The sequence below is a fragment of the Paracoccidioides brasiliensis genome, assembly GCF_000150735.1.
Source record: "Paracoccidioides brasiliensis Pb18 unplaced genomic scaffold supercont2.3, whole genome shotgun sequence".
In the NCBI taxonomy this organism is placed as follows: Eukaryota; Fungi; Ascomycota; class Eurotiomycetes; order Onygenales; family Ajellomycetaceae; genus Paracoccidioides; species Paracoccidioides brasiliensis.
Genome location: NW_011371360.1, coordinates 2,029,069 through 2,044,187, shown reverse-complemented (window position 1 = coordinate 2,044,187; position 15,119 = coordinate 2,029,069). Strand labels below are relative to the sequence as shown.

Sequence of the window (15,119 nt, the reverse complement as noted above, 5' to 3'; positions counted from 1 at the left end):
ATGAAAAGTTCTTGAACACACCTGTTCTTTATTAATCGGTAGCAGACTAATTGAAGCAACTCGAGCCAATGCCCACCGTCTCTTCTTTTGTTTCCAACTAAACTGGATAAAGTCAATATAACAATAGAGTTAGAGCCAAGAAAGCAGCACGGCAAGCATCCAGGAGTTTTAACCCATTTTAGGTTTGATGAAACTACGGGTTATTTTCAAGTGAGTTTACGCTTTTCAGGGAAATTTCTAAGGATCTTCAAATGTAATGGAGGGGTTGGATAATGAATCTGAGCTACGCCACTTGGCGTAGCTTCCATAGTGAATCTTATTCAGGAGAATAAATTTGGCGTTTCATATGTAGGCGGGGGATGCCGTTGGTTGTGTTACTTTTCTCGGCGAGTTACATGGATCCGTACGAGGTCCTGCCCAGGGATACGTGCCATATCCGGATATCTAGATTCGAGAGTATATAAACCAGGTCAACCGGAAGCTTCCGTCCTTTTTGGATCAGGATGGTTTCTCGCCCACGAGGAAGACAAAGTGAGAGGGCAGAATCCAGGGGTAATAAGGCAAACTAAGTTACTCATGCAGGAGAGGAGTACCGCGGATTGACTGCACTTTGAGGATCGGGGATAGATCTCGGCGGGTGGTAAAAATAAAATAACGGATATATAAGTTGAGGAATGGAATGTTCTCCACATTGAATGTCAGGAGCAGCATGCAGCGATGACTTTCAGGCTTCCCCGTGTCTATAAAAGATGGAAGGATTTGCGTGTCTGCGAGAGATCTGCAGGACAGAAGGCGGGGAAGAACTACTGAATCCACGTGACAACTGGAGTTATTCCAACTCAGCCTTACTGTTTTGGACATATCACGTGATAATTTGTGCCAATAAGGTTTAGATGTGGCTTGTGCTAGATGTAATTTATGATACCAAACTGTACCGTATTGTTTGTCCTACGGTATCATCCTCACGCCTACCAGAACGTCTTTCCTATGCCCAACCCCTTGACATATTGAATTGTATCAGATCGTATCAGGCCGTATCGTCAGCTCATTCTTTTCCTTCCCAGCCCAACGCAAGACTAAGACTCTCTTTGTCCAACGTCGAGTCTCTTCTTCTGTTTCGTGTTATGGACTCTTCGCCGTCATCCTCATCTTCTAATTCTCGAGCTCGCCATATACGTTCCGCCGCCTTTGCTCGTGCTCGTTCTCCCGTGATGCAGAAGATGGCTTCAGCATCTGGTTCGGGTGCTGCTACTGCTGCTGTTGGTGCTGGCGACGCAAATGCCTACCTCACCACGGGCTCGAGAACATCCTCCGGCTCAGGAAAATCTTCCACGAGTCGAGGCACGGTATGTTGTATCCATGAATGCTCATATATCCCGTGATGACCCTGCACTTTATCTGTCGTTGTTTATGCCACTTGGTTGTTCAGACGGCTGAAAACGAACACCTTGTCTGGGATATATCCATGTGCTAACCATTGCGTTTCTTTATTTTCTACGGATTTTCTACGAGGAACAGCAATCGGACAAACAACTATCACAGATCGAGAAGAGCGTTACACACCTACTCGTTGCGACAAAGCAGTTATTAGAGACCCTCACACAATGGTCACGACAACAGGCATCGGAAAGCGAGGTTTCCGACGTCTATGTCCGCCTAGGATATGAGTTCAATCTGGCCTGTAGGGCGTTTGGAGCAATTGGCGTGGATACTACAGATTTGGGGCCCGTGCCAGATCTTCTCCGGACTATTCTGGAAGATACCCTTAGCCAAGATGCATCTCTGGAGAGCCTAGAACGGTATCTGCCTCGTATACGGGATATCATTATCAATTTACTTCATGGCCTCAAGAAGAAACAGGCCAAGTTGCGGTCAAGGCAAGTAAGGGATGGCAGGCCCACGGCACGACAGGGGAGCTCTGGTAGTTGGGGGAGCGGAGAAACCAGTCTGAACCAGACGGCGGATGAGGCTCTATCCTTGCCTCAATCACCACCTAAGCGACAGCCAGACCCTTATCGTCAGGGTGCGGTGACAAGCTATGGTGAGCCAGGAGTCCCCAGAAGCGCCTCCTCTTCGAATTGGTCCAACGATCGCCATGGGGGCTCTTTTGCTGAAAGAGCTGAAAGGGACGCTTCCAAGCGGGAAGCCCAGAAGTCGACATTTTCTTCAAACTCGTCTTTGTCGAGTAACACAATGCAGAATATTCCCGTTATGCATCCGCCCTCTGACCAAAACTTGAATGGACCTCGCTACGGGACTAGCCAGGATTTCTCCGCACATAACTTCCCCCATGCTCCGCCGCCCACTCCGCCCGCGTCTAGACAAAATGATGCCATCGGAATGTTGCAGAGAAGTGGTGAACTGGAACGACGAGCGTCGAGAAGGTTTTCTGCTTATCAGATCCAAAAACATTTGGGTCCCTCTCCTAACGGTGTCCCTGTTATCCCACCACCTCAAAACTCACCGATCCCAAATCGTGGTCGCGATGTTCGTGAGTCAATGAATGCTGTGCGCCTCCGCGGACCGTATCACAATAAGCAGCGTTCCAATAACCGGGCTGTTGAATCATCACCAGGTCGACCCTCCACGGTGCCCGAGGGTGGAGAACCAGCATCGATACCTCAAATTGACACATCGGTGACATCGGTTGAAGAGGCCAGTCCTATGGCTAAAACCCCAATTGATAAGATTGGTTTCCCACCTGGGTTTGACACTAGAGATACCCCAGGTGGTGACTCTCTACCTTCTTTACCCCAGATCTCCGAGCGTGACTCTAGTGCGGAGCCAAACGATAGCCAACCCGGAAAAACTACTGAACCGCATTTCGCACTTGCAGATGAGACCAAACACGCTGAAACCAAAACTTCTACAATATCTGATACTTCACCCCGCGGTCAATTTACTCCCGAGCCATCCCCTCCGCCTGGCAAAGAGTTAACACTCTTCTTACAGTACAGGAGCAAAATTAAGAAGTATGTCTTGCCAGAAGGTTATTCAGAATTAACTATTGGACGTCTACAGCTAGCCTTTATTGAAAAATTCGCTTGGAATACCCATAACAATGGTACCGATTTGCCCGAGATATACCTTCAGGATCCCGTATCTGGTGTTCGACATGAATTGGAAGACCTTAACGATGTCAAGGATCGATCAGTCCTCGTATTGAATGTCGAGCCACTCGATGAAGTAAAGAAACATTTCGACGAAGGAGTCGGTGGTATCCGCCGTTTAATCGAGAGTGTCCGTGAAATAGTTGATGGGCAAGGCGCTTCCATCCAAAGATTAACTGATGGTCAGTTGGAAGCTGCTAAAGAGATTGCTCGCCTTGCTGCAGCCCCTCCTCCAGCCGCGCCAGCCAAATCTAGGGTTACCTCGAATAGTTCCCTACCGGCGACTGGAAATCATGTTGCCGAAGTCCAAGATCTCCGTCGCGATCTTGCTACACTACGTCAGACTTACACGAGTTTCACATCAGACATTGCAGCCTCTATGAGCTCAATCCGGGCCAAGGCTGGCTCTGTGAAGAGTGTGGCAAATGAGATGACTGTCCCATCCTTTGAGGGCGATGCATGCCGTGCTCGTGTAAATGCAGGGAAGAAGGAGCTGGCGGACGAATCTGAAAAGATCGTGGCTCGTGTGGATGATCTTCAGGATCTCGTTGAGGACCTTCGAAAGGATGTTGTCACACGCGGTGTCCGTCCGTTGCCGAGACAATTGGAAGCTGTGGGGCGGGATATTAGCGCCGTATCCAAGGAGCTGAAGAAGATGCAAGAATTCCTTAAACGGGAGAAGCCTATATGGACTAAGATCTGGGAGAAGGAGTTACAACTCGTGTGCGAGGAGAGAGACCAACTGACAATGCAAGAAGATCTGGTGATCGACCTTGAGGACGATCTCGAGAAGGCAACACAGACATTTGCCCTTGTGGAGCAGGCCACGAAACAACAAAGTCTGCAAACCAACTCGAACTCAAACTCAACCACCGGACCCCAGGGCTTCAGAGCTGTCTCCCGCAATATCCCAGCCAATGAACCGTTTGATCCTATGAAGGCCAAGGATCACCTTCTGGGAGAAGTAAGAGCACTCCTTCCAAATCACAAAGATCGACTTGAAGCTATAGAGCGCGCGGAGAAAGCGAGACAGAAAGAACTGAAGACTCGAAGAGTCGGTCCCCTCCAAAAGGAGCTGGGGAAATTTGTCGAAGAAGGAAAACTGAAGAAGAGTGGCGGGTTTGAGGAGGTTGAACGGATGCGGAAGGCTAAAGATGAACGCATACGAAAGGAGGTGTGGGATCGAATGAATGGTGCAGTCGCTGAAGTGGAGTCAGCCGTGCCCGCAACAGCACCTCCTCCTGCAGATGACAAAGACGAGGAGAAGGCTGATCTTGGTGGGGAGCCAGAGACCTCAGTGCCGGGCCCAGCGAAGGAAGTCCCAGATGAAGATGTTGGCGCTGGTTCCGGTGATGACCCCGCGCCAGGTGAGACTGCGAAGACGACTATATTACTACCTGCTCCTGGTACGTAAAGAGCAAGGGATTTTCAATATACATATTTACAACATATATGCGAATTCAACTACAAACACAAGGAGAACTCTCTAACCTTAACCTCTGTGGGCTTAGCTTCTTCAGCTCGCAAGCGCACATCATGGCTCTCTTCCATATTCTCCAATTCCCACTGAATATTGGAATCCACAACCCCATCCCCCCTCCCTCCCCCAACACAACCCGTCGTTTTGTTTGATTTTGGGGAGCGAAACGTATTGGAATCTTCTTTTTTTGCGTTGCCCGTGAATAAAGCTGGGCTATTATCATGTCTGGATATTTGCGTATTTTGGTATTTTATTGTTTGTTTTATTTTCTTCGTTCAATTTATCAACTCTATTCCTTTTTTTGTTGGTCGTTTATGTTTTGCTAATTGATATTCACTATAATAACACCCTAGTCCCGGATGCTGTGTCGGCAGGCCTGCGTCTTATATAAAACCTCATTGTCTTGCAAGTGGTTGATGTGCTGGAAGTTTGGCACTTAGTTCCTTGATTCATTTTTTGTCCTTTGCCCCTCCAACTCCTGCTTTGATCCAGCAGATCATTCATCATCACCCTTCTTTTTGTTCTCATTGAACCTTTTGTCGCATCTCTAGCTCTGCTAGTATGTTTTTCTCTTGCTGTTTTACCGTTGGCATATATATACTTGGATAGATAGCGCCTCTCCTTTTATGTACATCCTCTTCTGTCATCCTCATTTTTTGTTGTTATCGATACCCCAAGACACCCTTTCCGTTTATCATCATCTACACATGCGCATGCTCTTAACTATTATTTCCTTGTTTCCTTAGTCACCCACCATTTTTCCCTTTTTTCATCTTTCATTTTTCATTTTTTTGATTTTATTGTTGAAACCTGTTTCTGGTGTGTCTTAACGCGATCGCTGCTGAGCAGGCGCCATCAGCTGGTTGGTTGGTTCGGTGGGCGGAATTGGGCAAAGCTTGGATGAGGATGATTTGGATAGTGTCCATTTATTGTTACAACCCCCGATATTTATTTACTCTTGCTCATAGCTCTGCTGCTGAATCTTCGAGTTTTATTTCATTTTTTCCTACCAATAATACGACATATATTTTCTCTCGATATTGGTATTCTGCTCCGTATTTTCAATGCTGAAGTGCTATTTTATATTGCTGCACAGTGAGGTCACTCTACATCCAAGCCCAGCCTACAACATTTTAAGACACCTCCTACCAGAAGCTCTCTTATCACCGCCAACTGTGTGATACGAAAACAAATGAAACACTGCAAGAATCGTAAATCCAACTCCCGAGACCATGAATATTCTTATTCTGCCACCAACTTTACAAGTGACCGTTTTCATTTCTTGTTGTATGAAAGGTCTTGGAACGTCCAACACCTAGCCGAACAATGTTGTCTTGTTCTGGCACCCCCCTGCAAACCTGAACCTGTGACAGCGTTCATTCGCTAAAGCCCACCCCTTTGATGATATGTAACTAGTTATAGATAACATACCATTTTTGTTGATTCTCTTATCCTTCGCATATCTTCGAACTTGCACTTTCGAAACCAGTCACTATCCATAATTCCCAGTCAGAGCATCTTCGAACTTTGCACCTATTTCCGTACTTCAATCACATCGATCTGGTTTTCAAGCTAAATAGCCAGGAAGCTAACAAAGGCTGAGCAGGGGGCCTGATGAGGTGGCTCCCCTCTCCAGCTGTCTACCAGAACCACCACCTCGTCCTTTTCCTTCTTCACGCCTCGAAACTCCTAATAACGGCTGCAAGTGCCACAGGAGTTCTTCCCAACGATGACATATCTGATACAGAGCTCGTGCAGGAGAGATTGGTTCAGAGGGATGTGGAGATCCAAAAGCGACTGGCAGATCAGTCGCCGGTTGGCGTGAGGAAAATGTCTGATGATGAGGGGGAGAAATTTTGGCTGGATTATTGGTATTTCGGTGACGATGACGATGGCAGTATACCACAGCAAAAGCAGAAATTTGGTCATGTAAACAAGGGGAAGGATAGCGACAATTTTGGTGGATCGATGGATCCGGATGGCCTCACTGGTGTCAATGAGAAGGGAGCAAAAGGGTGGGAAGAGCTCTGGATGAATAGGTCCATGCCGTTTTTATACGCTCCGCTCCCATTACATGCAGCAGAGGTAGGAAATGGGGACGGAGCGGATCAAGATGAAGCAGGGGGACGGGACCGCTCACTGCGGGGGTGGATGGCCCGAGACCAGGGCCGTATGTTCAGGAAGAGAGATTTCCGATGTCCTGCGGACACGGAGCCGTGCATGTCAATCAACCGGCCGAATAGCTGTTGTGGGACTGGAAGCAAATGTATACTTGTTCAAGATCGAGATGTGGGTTGCTGTGGGCGAGGTGATGAGTGTTCGGGTCATCTTATTGAGTGTCCGAAGGGGTTCATGGAGTGTCGTGATTATCCGGGGGGTGGCTGCTGTATACCGGGCTATTCTTGTGTGGATCAGGGGTGTATGTTTTTTTTTTTTTTTTTTTTTTTTTTTTTATCCCAAACTACGTCTCCCTTAACGCTGTATAAAAGTGATTCAACTAACCGCCTCAAACACAGGCATCTACATCTCAACAACAATCATCACCGCAATTCCCCCCCCACTATCACCGCCACCTTACCCCACAACTACAAACCCCATTGATCCCCCTTACCGTCGAACCTCCAACCCCACAACCACCATAACCACAATCCCGTCGCAGCTACTCACCAATGCTACCCCTGAAACCCCAATTATAGCCGGTTGCCCCACCGGCTTCTATGCCTGCAGTGCCGTCCACCATGGCGGCTGCTGCCGCATCGGTCTCGATTGCAACCCCACTTCCTGTCCGGAGATCTCCTCAGCTACTATCGTAGACGCCAACGGCTTTACCGTTGTTGTACCCGTTGATGCTACATATTCTTCTGGTGGTGCCAGAGCACGGAGGTGTGCCGGGGGCTGGACGAGCTGTGCAGCCTCTGCGGGTGGTGGCTGTTGCCCAGATGGATTTGTCTGTGGGCACGTTAGTTGTACGGCTTCAGGTGGAGATAGGGGCACGGCGGTGGTGGGGAAGACAGCACCAGAGAATGGAGTGGTAAGGGTAATTGGATCCGGTGTTAGTGCTTTAATTGGAATTTGGTTTATGGTAATGATAATAAGTGTGGCTTGGTAAAAATCTGCCAATCATCAATTTTTTTTTTTTTTTTTTTTTTTTGATTTTAAGAATGTTATCCAACCGGGACCTTAAAGAAATGTGGCCTTTGCAAAGATGTGTCCTTATTTAATTTGGGTAATGGGATTTGCTTTTATCTGTGATTGATATAGACATCTTCTGATTTCGTTCTTCTTGGATATTATTGATGGACCTGGAGCTCCTTGATGTACAATTTCTGTGAATAAGAGGACCAAACTTTGAATTGAACCCATATACCTATTTATTTTCATTTTATACCGTGTCTTATTCCATACCCGTTATTATGTATCTCTATGTCTATTTTTATATTTTCATATCCCTTGATGTTATCCTCATAGAGAAAGAATGAATCAACAATAATTAAAAGAAAAGAAAAGAAAAGAAAAGAAAAGAAATAGGAATACAAAGAAGGGGCAGGACGCTCTAAAAACGTACGCAAAACAAAAAAGAGATCTAATAATTACACAGAAAAGGAGACAGAATATAGAAACTCAGACGGGATATATTTAAAGCTTGCTTTGTCTCTTATTCTTCACCAGTACGTCGGTAGACGGATACGGGTCGAATGTTATATTGTTAGCGGGATTCAGCTCGCTGGCTCGGTAGAACAGGTCCTCGTAGACCTTGCCATCGGAGCGGCCCAACGAGCTGTCGAGCTGCCAGTCTGGGAATTTCCATGCGTCAACAAGTCGGACGGCATGGGGTCTGACCTCATCAAGCAGGGTCACCACTGCCTTCGTTCGTGTGAGGGTGATTTGACGGATGGTCACAGCACCGGAGGTGAAGAACTCGGCGGATTCACGCTCTAACATATTGAGGGCGAATAGACGGAAGAGTTTCCAAAGGACTGCGGTCGTGTCAGGGTCGAGGGCAGATGTTGTGCTAGGTGAGGAGAGGGCCTCGTAGAAGTTCTTCACCACAAGATATTGGGAGTGAGCGGTAGAGAGGTGGTAGAAATCGATGAGCAAACTATTCCAGGAACGCTTTTCGACATCACGGTGCTTCAATGCCTCGAACGTCAAGAAAGCGGTACGCCATGCAAAAGCATCTACGATTTCGGCGTCGCTGTCAAGAATATCGAAGGCGGCTCCCGTGTCTTTGCGGCTTAGGTAGCCTTTGAGAATACGGCAGGTGTCGTTATCCGGGGCTTGGCCGGCGAACACTGCCCTAGCAGATTTAAGGAGCTGAACCCAAAACTATTAGTTATTTTCCTTTCGTATTAACTGGAGAAACTCTAAATGGTTGGACTTACGTATCGTGCGACTTGTTGGGTCAACATGTAATTGTCTCCCTCCCAGGTAGTTGTTGGCAAATAATCAGCATACCAGGGACCGATGCCGCTGTAGCTACTGTTAAGGGGGTTAGTTTTTCCCCCTCAAAAAGCATAAATTGACGCCGAAAATAACCGAAGCGTACCTATACCCATGTCCACCACACGCACGACGGCATACTTCTAATCCTTCAGCAGCTATTGTACTTCCAAGGGCTTTCAGGCCACAGGAGGTGGCGTGGAGATCAGCGAGGAGGATGGCGCCAGCCTTCTCTGAGCCACCCGCAGTTATCAGCTTCTGGTTTTGTTCGTACATCTCCATCATTCGCCGTCCAGTAAAATGGAGAGCAAACGTAGCAGCAAGGAGAGGCAGAATTCGAATCTGAACCATCTTGTAATCCAGAACCTGGTTTTCGCCAGCGGCTTTATCTTTTGCATCGCGGTCCTGGAACTGCCTTCGAATAGAGCAATATCTCGTGGCAATTGCGACGCCTCGGGCTAGGACGCTGCCGGATTGTAATACAATAGTGGATCGAACCCAGGTCATAGTACCATAGACGAGAGAAGCGGCGGCCGGGCGCACATATTCACTCGTAGCGGGGTCCACGTGAGAGAAGCGTGCCAACATGTTTACATGTGGGATCTTAACCTTGTTCAGAAGAAGGAATCCATTATCCATGGTACTTATGATTGTTAGAATCTTCTCAAAAATCAAAGAGGTGCTGAATGAACAAACTTGTAACCAAATTTAGGTCCAATATCTCCCACATGAACTCCCTCGAGTGGTTCATGTGTCTTCAAGTCGCGGATTGGCACGACAAAGGGGTGAGGTCCGTAGCGTTTGCCACTAATAATCAATTGGGCCATAACTATGGCGTGGTTTGCCGTTTTACCCAAGGAGCCAATCCACCATTTGGAAGCGGTCAGGGTCGGGGAGTGCATGACGAAAGTCTTGTCTGTGGGGTCCCAGGTTGCGGTGGTTTCGAGACCTTGAACGTTGGATCCATGACCGAGCTCGGTTTGGGCGTAGCAGCCAATGATCTCGTACCGTTCCGCTGGCTCTAGGAAAAGTTTTGCCTGCTCTGGAGTCGACTGATTTCTGAGAGTGACCTAAACAATTAACGGTTCGTTTTGCTGTATTTCCAAACACCCTAGTTGAGTGCAAGAGAAAACTCACCAAAAACATGCTCGCATGGAGACCGTAAGGGGTGGGCTCGCTGAGAAGATTGTTGGCCATCACGAATTCTTCGTCTGTCCAGTTGTGCTGCTCTCTCAGCTGTTGAATGCGCTTAGCCTTCCCGAGGGATGCTGTCAGTCGTTCCACACGGCCCATTGATAGGTTCTGGGATTTATCAAAAACTTTCTCGTTTTTCATGATGGCCAGAATCTTCTGTTGTCTGTCAAGCACCGCCTTGGTATGAAGCAGCTCCGCCAGCTTGTCGACTGAGACATTTGAGCTGTCCCGCTCACGCTGTAGGAGCTCTGAACCCTGTGGGCCAGCAGGCTTCAAAGCCTTCACCCACTCGGGAATGGGGGCCATTTGGAAAGCGGAGGGGTGTAGATTGGAATGAGGGAGGGGAGGACGGAGAGCCAATGCGCACAAGGACAATGTGAATGAGAGACAGGGAAGAAGCAGAGAAAGAAGGAAAAGAATGAGATGAGTCCGCAAACCCCGGGAGGCGGACAATTTAAGTAAATGTCATCAAGTTCCGAAGCGCCCTATGCCGAGGTTGACCAAAGGATTTCTGGATTATGTAACCATAGCGGGTTCCTTTGCGGAGAGAATTGGACACAACCCGCTTTGGTTTATGTAGCCCAGGAGATTCGTCGCCTCCCAAAAAAAAAAAAAAAGAAAAAAAGAAAAAAAAAAAAAGTCTTGTTCCGGTAATTGTGAGGTTTGAGGGATGGAGAGTGTGAGAGAGCTTGGAGCTAATTACCCTGAACTAAAAACTTGGCCTCTTAGCCTGGCACGAAGATTCGCACGATCCGCTGCTAAGGAGTTTGCCAGAACATCCAGGAAATGAATGCACTGCGAGAATCGGGATAAAAGTTTCGTACTTTCGTGCCGCTCGACAACGCTTAAAGTGAGTGAAAACATGCATCCCGGTGAGCTAAATAATTCTTAGTTTTATTACAGTATTTCGATATTTTCTATTTTTTTCATATTTTTTTTCTGGTCCCCTTTAGCCGTGTTCTTCAGAAAACAGGACTTCTGAATCATAGGGTCCACGGGTGAAAAAAAGTCAATATCTTGAGAGTATTAAAATTCAACCAGGGCCGGTCCGCTCTCACATGCTTGTGGTTAATATCCTAGAAATCCTCTTATCACGCAAACAAATTTCCCAGGGGTATAACATGGCCTATGACATATGGTGGAGCCATTTGCACTATTGATAAGATTCTCCGGTCCTCGGAAGAGAGACCTCCCTTTTCAAAAGCCTTGTTTCACAATGATTCTCCAGAGCTGACCAAAAAGAAGCGAAAACTCTCTTCTGTGATGCTCGCAGGCCTGTCATATGCTTAAATTCGCACGTGTCCAGGTAATATGTGTATATGCAGAGCTTATCGGCCGTGAGTCGGAAGCCATAACGTGGAAGGATTAGAGCTTAGAGGTGAAGAAACCAATGGGCATCACTGGGTTTGCTTCTTACATAGAGGTTCTTTCAGACAGATTCAACACTCCTCCGCATTGACCAAAGAACCATGTTTTAAACAGGCTTTCACATTGCATCTCGAATAAAATAACATTTATTCCAGGTGTCGAAGAGGTGTTCCTAACGGTGGTCGTGATAGAGGAGTGTATGAACATAACGGCCCACGATTCTTTAAAACGCCACCTGTATATGTTGCGGATAGTATGCCGCAGTTCTTTAGTAATTAAGACACATAAATATTCACCTCTTCTGCACGTTAATGATGTAGCAGATCTCTAGCTTGAGACCTCGGAAGGCTTATGCTGCTGACAGGCGTCTACCAAGCGGCGCCTAACTAATTTCGCCTAATAGCGCCAACTGACCAATCATGGCCGCCAAGTGGAAATCAGACCGAACCGCCAGACCAACTGGTTGAACTACTCTCCACTGGTTTGGAATTTCCGACAACTGACCAGCATCAATTTCAACTCAACGCCCAATATACCTCTGCCGCAGTACTCAGTAGTTTAGTCTTCTGCAGTCACATAGGCAGACCCTTCTGAACTCTGTCTACCGCCATTGGCGACACATCCGCGTTGCCTGCACTCTCGAAGGCCCTTGTTAACATTGGTTCCCGTGACCATTCTCTCTCGGCACAGCCGCAGCTAATCAACCACAGAATGCCCGCACGGCCTCCTTCTCTTCCTCTGAGATCTCGCTACGTCCTCCGTTCGTTACAGCATCGTCAGGCGTTCTCGACGCAGAACTCGCTCAGTGGCGACCATGGTGACCATTTCGATCCGCCAACCGGATGGCTCTGGGGGGTGAAGCCCGGACACAAATACGTCAAGGAAGGATGGGAAGGCCTATGGACTTATGGCTTTGTTGGTAGTTTGCTTGTTGCTAGTATTGTGTATTGTTTCAAACCTGATACATCGTACGTGTTCTCTTCTCCCCTATACCAATCTCCCACTCTTACGACCACATCGATATGTCCGCTGTACGTGAATGTAGCTAGAAAGGCTAACAGTTCCTTTCTTGATCATCACCTAGGATACAAACATGGGCCCTGGAAGAGGCCAGAAGACGGCTAGAGAAGGAGGGCATCCTTGAAGACCCCGACGCGAGAAAAGAGCAATAATCTACCCGACTTACACTGTGATTCCGCTGTACATAGAACTTCCAAGAAATGGTGAAAAGCCAGGGTGAAAAATGTGGGAGTTTAAAGGAAAAGAAGGAAGGAAGGAAAGAGATATAGTTACCACCTCACATATAAATTTCAGACAGTTCGCACAGATTCAGTATGGGATGAGAATGTGAAGAATGCGGAGGAACGAGTGGAGTTTGTTTTTATTTTTCAGGCTAGTTCCTTAACGATGCATGTTTCTGGCACTGCGCCTTTTCTGTTCTTATCGTTTTCTCTTTTTTTTAAAAAAATTTATATTGGGGTGCTATCCACCTCCTGTTTCAAGTCGCTTGGCGGGGGCCTGAGCTGCATATTCTGGATTTACTGAATCTTTATCCAGCTTCTAGAAAATACCATGGGATGATGTAAAGTTATTGCTTCCATAAACACTGACCCTTCATATACACAGTCTGGAAAATACATTTTCAAGTACTTGTATACGAAAACACCACTTGTCAATTCTCAATCAGACAATCCTCAGTCGGTCCGCCACTATCCATCCAACGATAAGAAACCCACATCCTGATAAGCAGAAGCACTTCATACCACACTTAATGACAAATATCTAATACTCTGGATAGACATCCACCCTTCTCAAAAGTGGCATCTCCCTCCTCACCTTTTCTAGAAGTTCCAGATCAATATTGGCAACTGCAATCTCCGGCTCCTGTGACAGGCTCCCATCCCCAAGCTCAGCAACCACCTCTCCCCACGGATTGACGATCATGGAATGTCCGTAGCTAACCCTCTTTGAATTATGGGCCCCAGCTTGGGCGGCCGCAATGACATATGATTGTGTCTCAATTGCCCGTGCTCGGAGAAGGGGTTCCCAGTGTGCTTGACCCGTAGGCGCGGTGAATGCGGATGGGTAGGTTATTATCTGAGCATTTTGGCGCCTGAGGGATAGACTGATTTCTGGGAAGCGGAGCTGTATGTATGTGGATGATTATTAAATGGTGCCTGGTTGGGCCTGGTATGGGCAAAAAGCTTAGAGGGGAAGAATCATATCTGTTTACGCAGAACATACATCGAAGCAGATGCTGAGGCCAACACGGCCAACTGGTGTGAAAAATGGAGGTAGAATTTCCATCCCTTTTTCGACACTCCTGTTTCATGTGCCCGTTAGCAAATATGAGAGCAGTATAATGTCCGAAATACCAAGAAGTAAACGAAGTAAAATTCGAACATATCCTGTGTATTGCAAAGCATAAGGTTCCACGGACTTGCTCTCTTTCAATACAGGGCCATCCTTGATGTCAACATCAAACAGATGTAATTTTTGATACCGTTGCGTAATTTCCCCAACTTCGTCAATCCATATCAACGTATTCTTCACCTTTTCACCCCCTTGGGCTGGCTCATGAATTCCCACATTAATTGGAATTTTGGATTCCCGAGCTTCTTTCTGCAGACCGAGAACGAATGCGCTGTGCTGTACAGGCTGAGCGAGCGAGACGGTTTCTGACGGCGATGTGGCTATGTAATCTGATGCTTCAGGAAGGAAAAGCGCCTAATTATACTTGGAGTATATTGGGTTAGAACCAAGCGTATTTTGCTTCCAATAACTACCCCAATCACTTTCTGGTTAGGGGTGGAAAAGCTTCTGTGTCACGTCGGGTAATTCTTGGGCTTATTTAGGCTAAATACTGGAAATCACCTTTGCGCCGGCCTCAACAGCCTTTTTAACAAGTATTTGACATTGAGACAAGTTGTGTGCCATGCTCGCTGTCGAGCATAGTTGGCCGATTGCCTTTGTGATTTGAGTTAGTAAAACCCTCCACTTGACATGTCACGGATTAAACATACTGCAATTGCCATTTTCACGATCCGGTATTCACATCATGATTATGTGCATATATCTATAAGGGTATTATCAAGCAGTAAATATCCACTTCCTATCTGATGTTGAATTCATGTTAGTATTAGAATATGAAGTAAAACCAGCTAACGGTTGATATTGGCGCAAGTCGGCAAAAAACAGTGAATAACTAATCACGTGTGTGAATAGCCGCGGCGGGAAACTTCCCAAGTAAAAAAACTAATACTTGTTTAGGAAAAGTGGACGGTAATATGAGACTACACCAGCAGGTCTATCTTCGATATTATTATAACTGAAATTGAACTGACTTGTCAACATAAGTACCCACTCTCTCGTTATTCCATCTGCCAATTATAGTATACAGAAATGCTAATAATAAAGTAGAAATCGCCTTTGTTGACCACATCGCGCTCGCCCAGGAACCGTTGCTCGTACGCAACTCAGCCCTGGTTTGTCACCCGGAACCACCTTGACCGGGTCGCAATTTGAGA

The 15,119-nt window shown here is 46.9% G+C and overlaps 5 protein-coding genes across 5 annotated transcripts; 3 read left to right on the top strand and 2 right to left on the bottom strand.

Moving 5' to 3' along the window:
• Positions 1–1,124: 1,124 nt before the first annotated feature.
• PADG_02993 (uncharacterized protein) lies at positions 1,125–4,524 on the top strand (the record flags this gene model as incomplete). The annotated part of the gene is made up of 2 exons (XM_010759924.1): positions 1,125–1,346; positions 1,513–4,524. 2 exons carry the CDS (start codon positions 1,125–1,127, stop codon positions 4,522–4,524), a joined length of 3,234 nt encoding a protein of 1,077 aa, XP_010758226.1.
• A 1,680-nt stretch (positions 4,525–6,204) lies between these two features.
• On the top strand, positions 6,205–7,699 carry PADG_02992 (uncharacterized protein; the record flags this gene model as incomplete). Its single annotated transcript, XM_010759923.1, has 2 exons — positions 6,205–7,009; positions 7,107–7,699. 2 exons carry the CDS (start codon positions 6,205–6,207, stop codon positions 7,697–7,699), a joined length of 1,398 nt encoding a protein of 465 aa, XP_010758225.1.
• A 527-nt stretch (positions 7,700–8,226) lies between these two features.
• PADG_02991 (uncharacterized protein) lies at positions 8,227–10,530 on the bottom strand (the record flags this gene model as incomplete). Its single annotated transcript, XM_010759922.1, has 5 exons — positions 8,227–8,904; positions 8,973–9,069; positions 9,137–9,673; positions 9,727–10,100; positions 10,168–10,530. 5 exons carry the CDS (start codon positions 10,528–10,530, stop codon positions 8,227–8,229), a joined length of 2,049 nt encoding a protein of 682 aa, XP_010758224.1.
• A 1,773-nt stretch (positions 10,531–12,303) lies between these two features.
• PADG_02990 (uncharacterized protein) lies at positions 12,304–12,764 on the top strand (the record flags this gene model as incomplete). Its single annotated transcript, XM_010760374.1, has 2 exons — positions 12,304–12,560; positions 12,677–12,764. 2 exons carry the CDS (start codon positions 12,304–12,306, stop codon positions 12,762–12,764), a joined length of 345 nt encoding a protein of 114 aa, XP_010758676.1.
• A 610-nt stretch (positions 12,765–13,374) lies between these two features.
• PADG_02989 (uncharacterized protein) lies at positions 13,375–14,627 on the bottom strand (the record flags this gene model as incomplete). Its single annotated transcript, XM_010760373.1, has 5 exons — positions 13,375–13,737; positions 13,837–13,915; positions 14,033–14,319; positions 14,467–14,559; positions 14,616–14,627. 5 exons carry the CDS (start codon positions 14,625–14,627, stop codon positions 13,375–13,377), a joined length of 834 nt encoding a protein of 277 aa, XP_010758675.1.
• Positions 14,628–15,119: the final 492 nt, after the last annotated feature.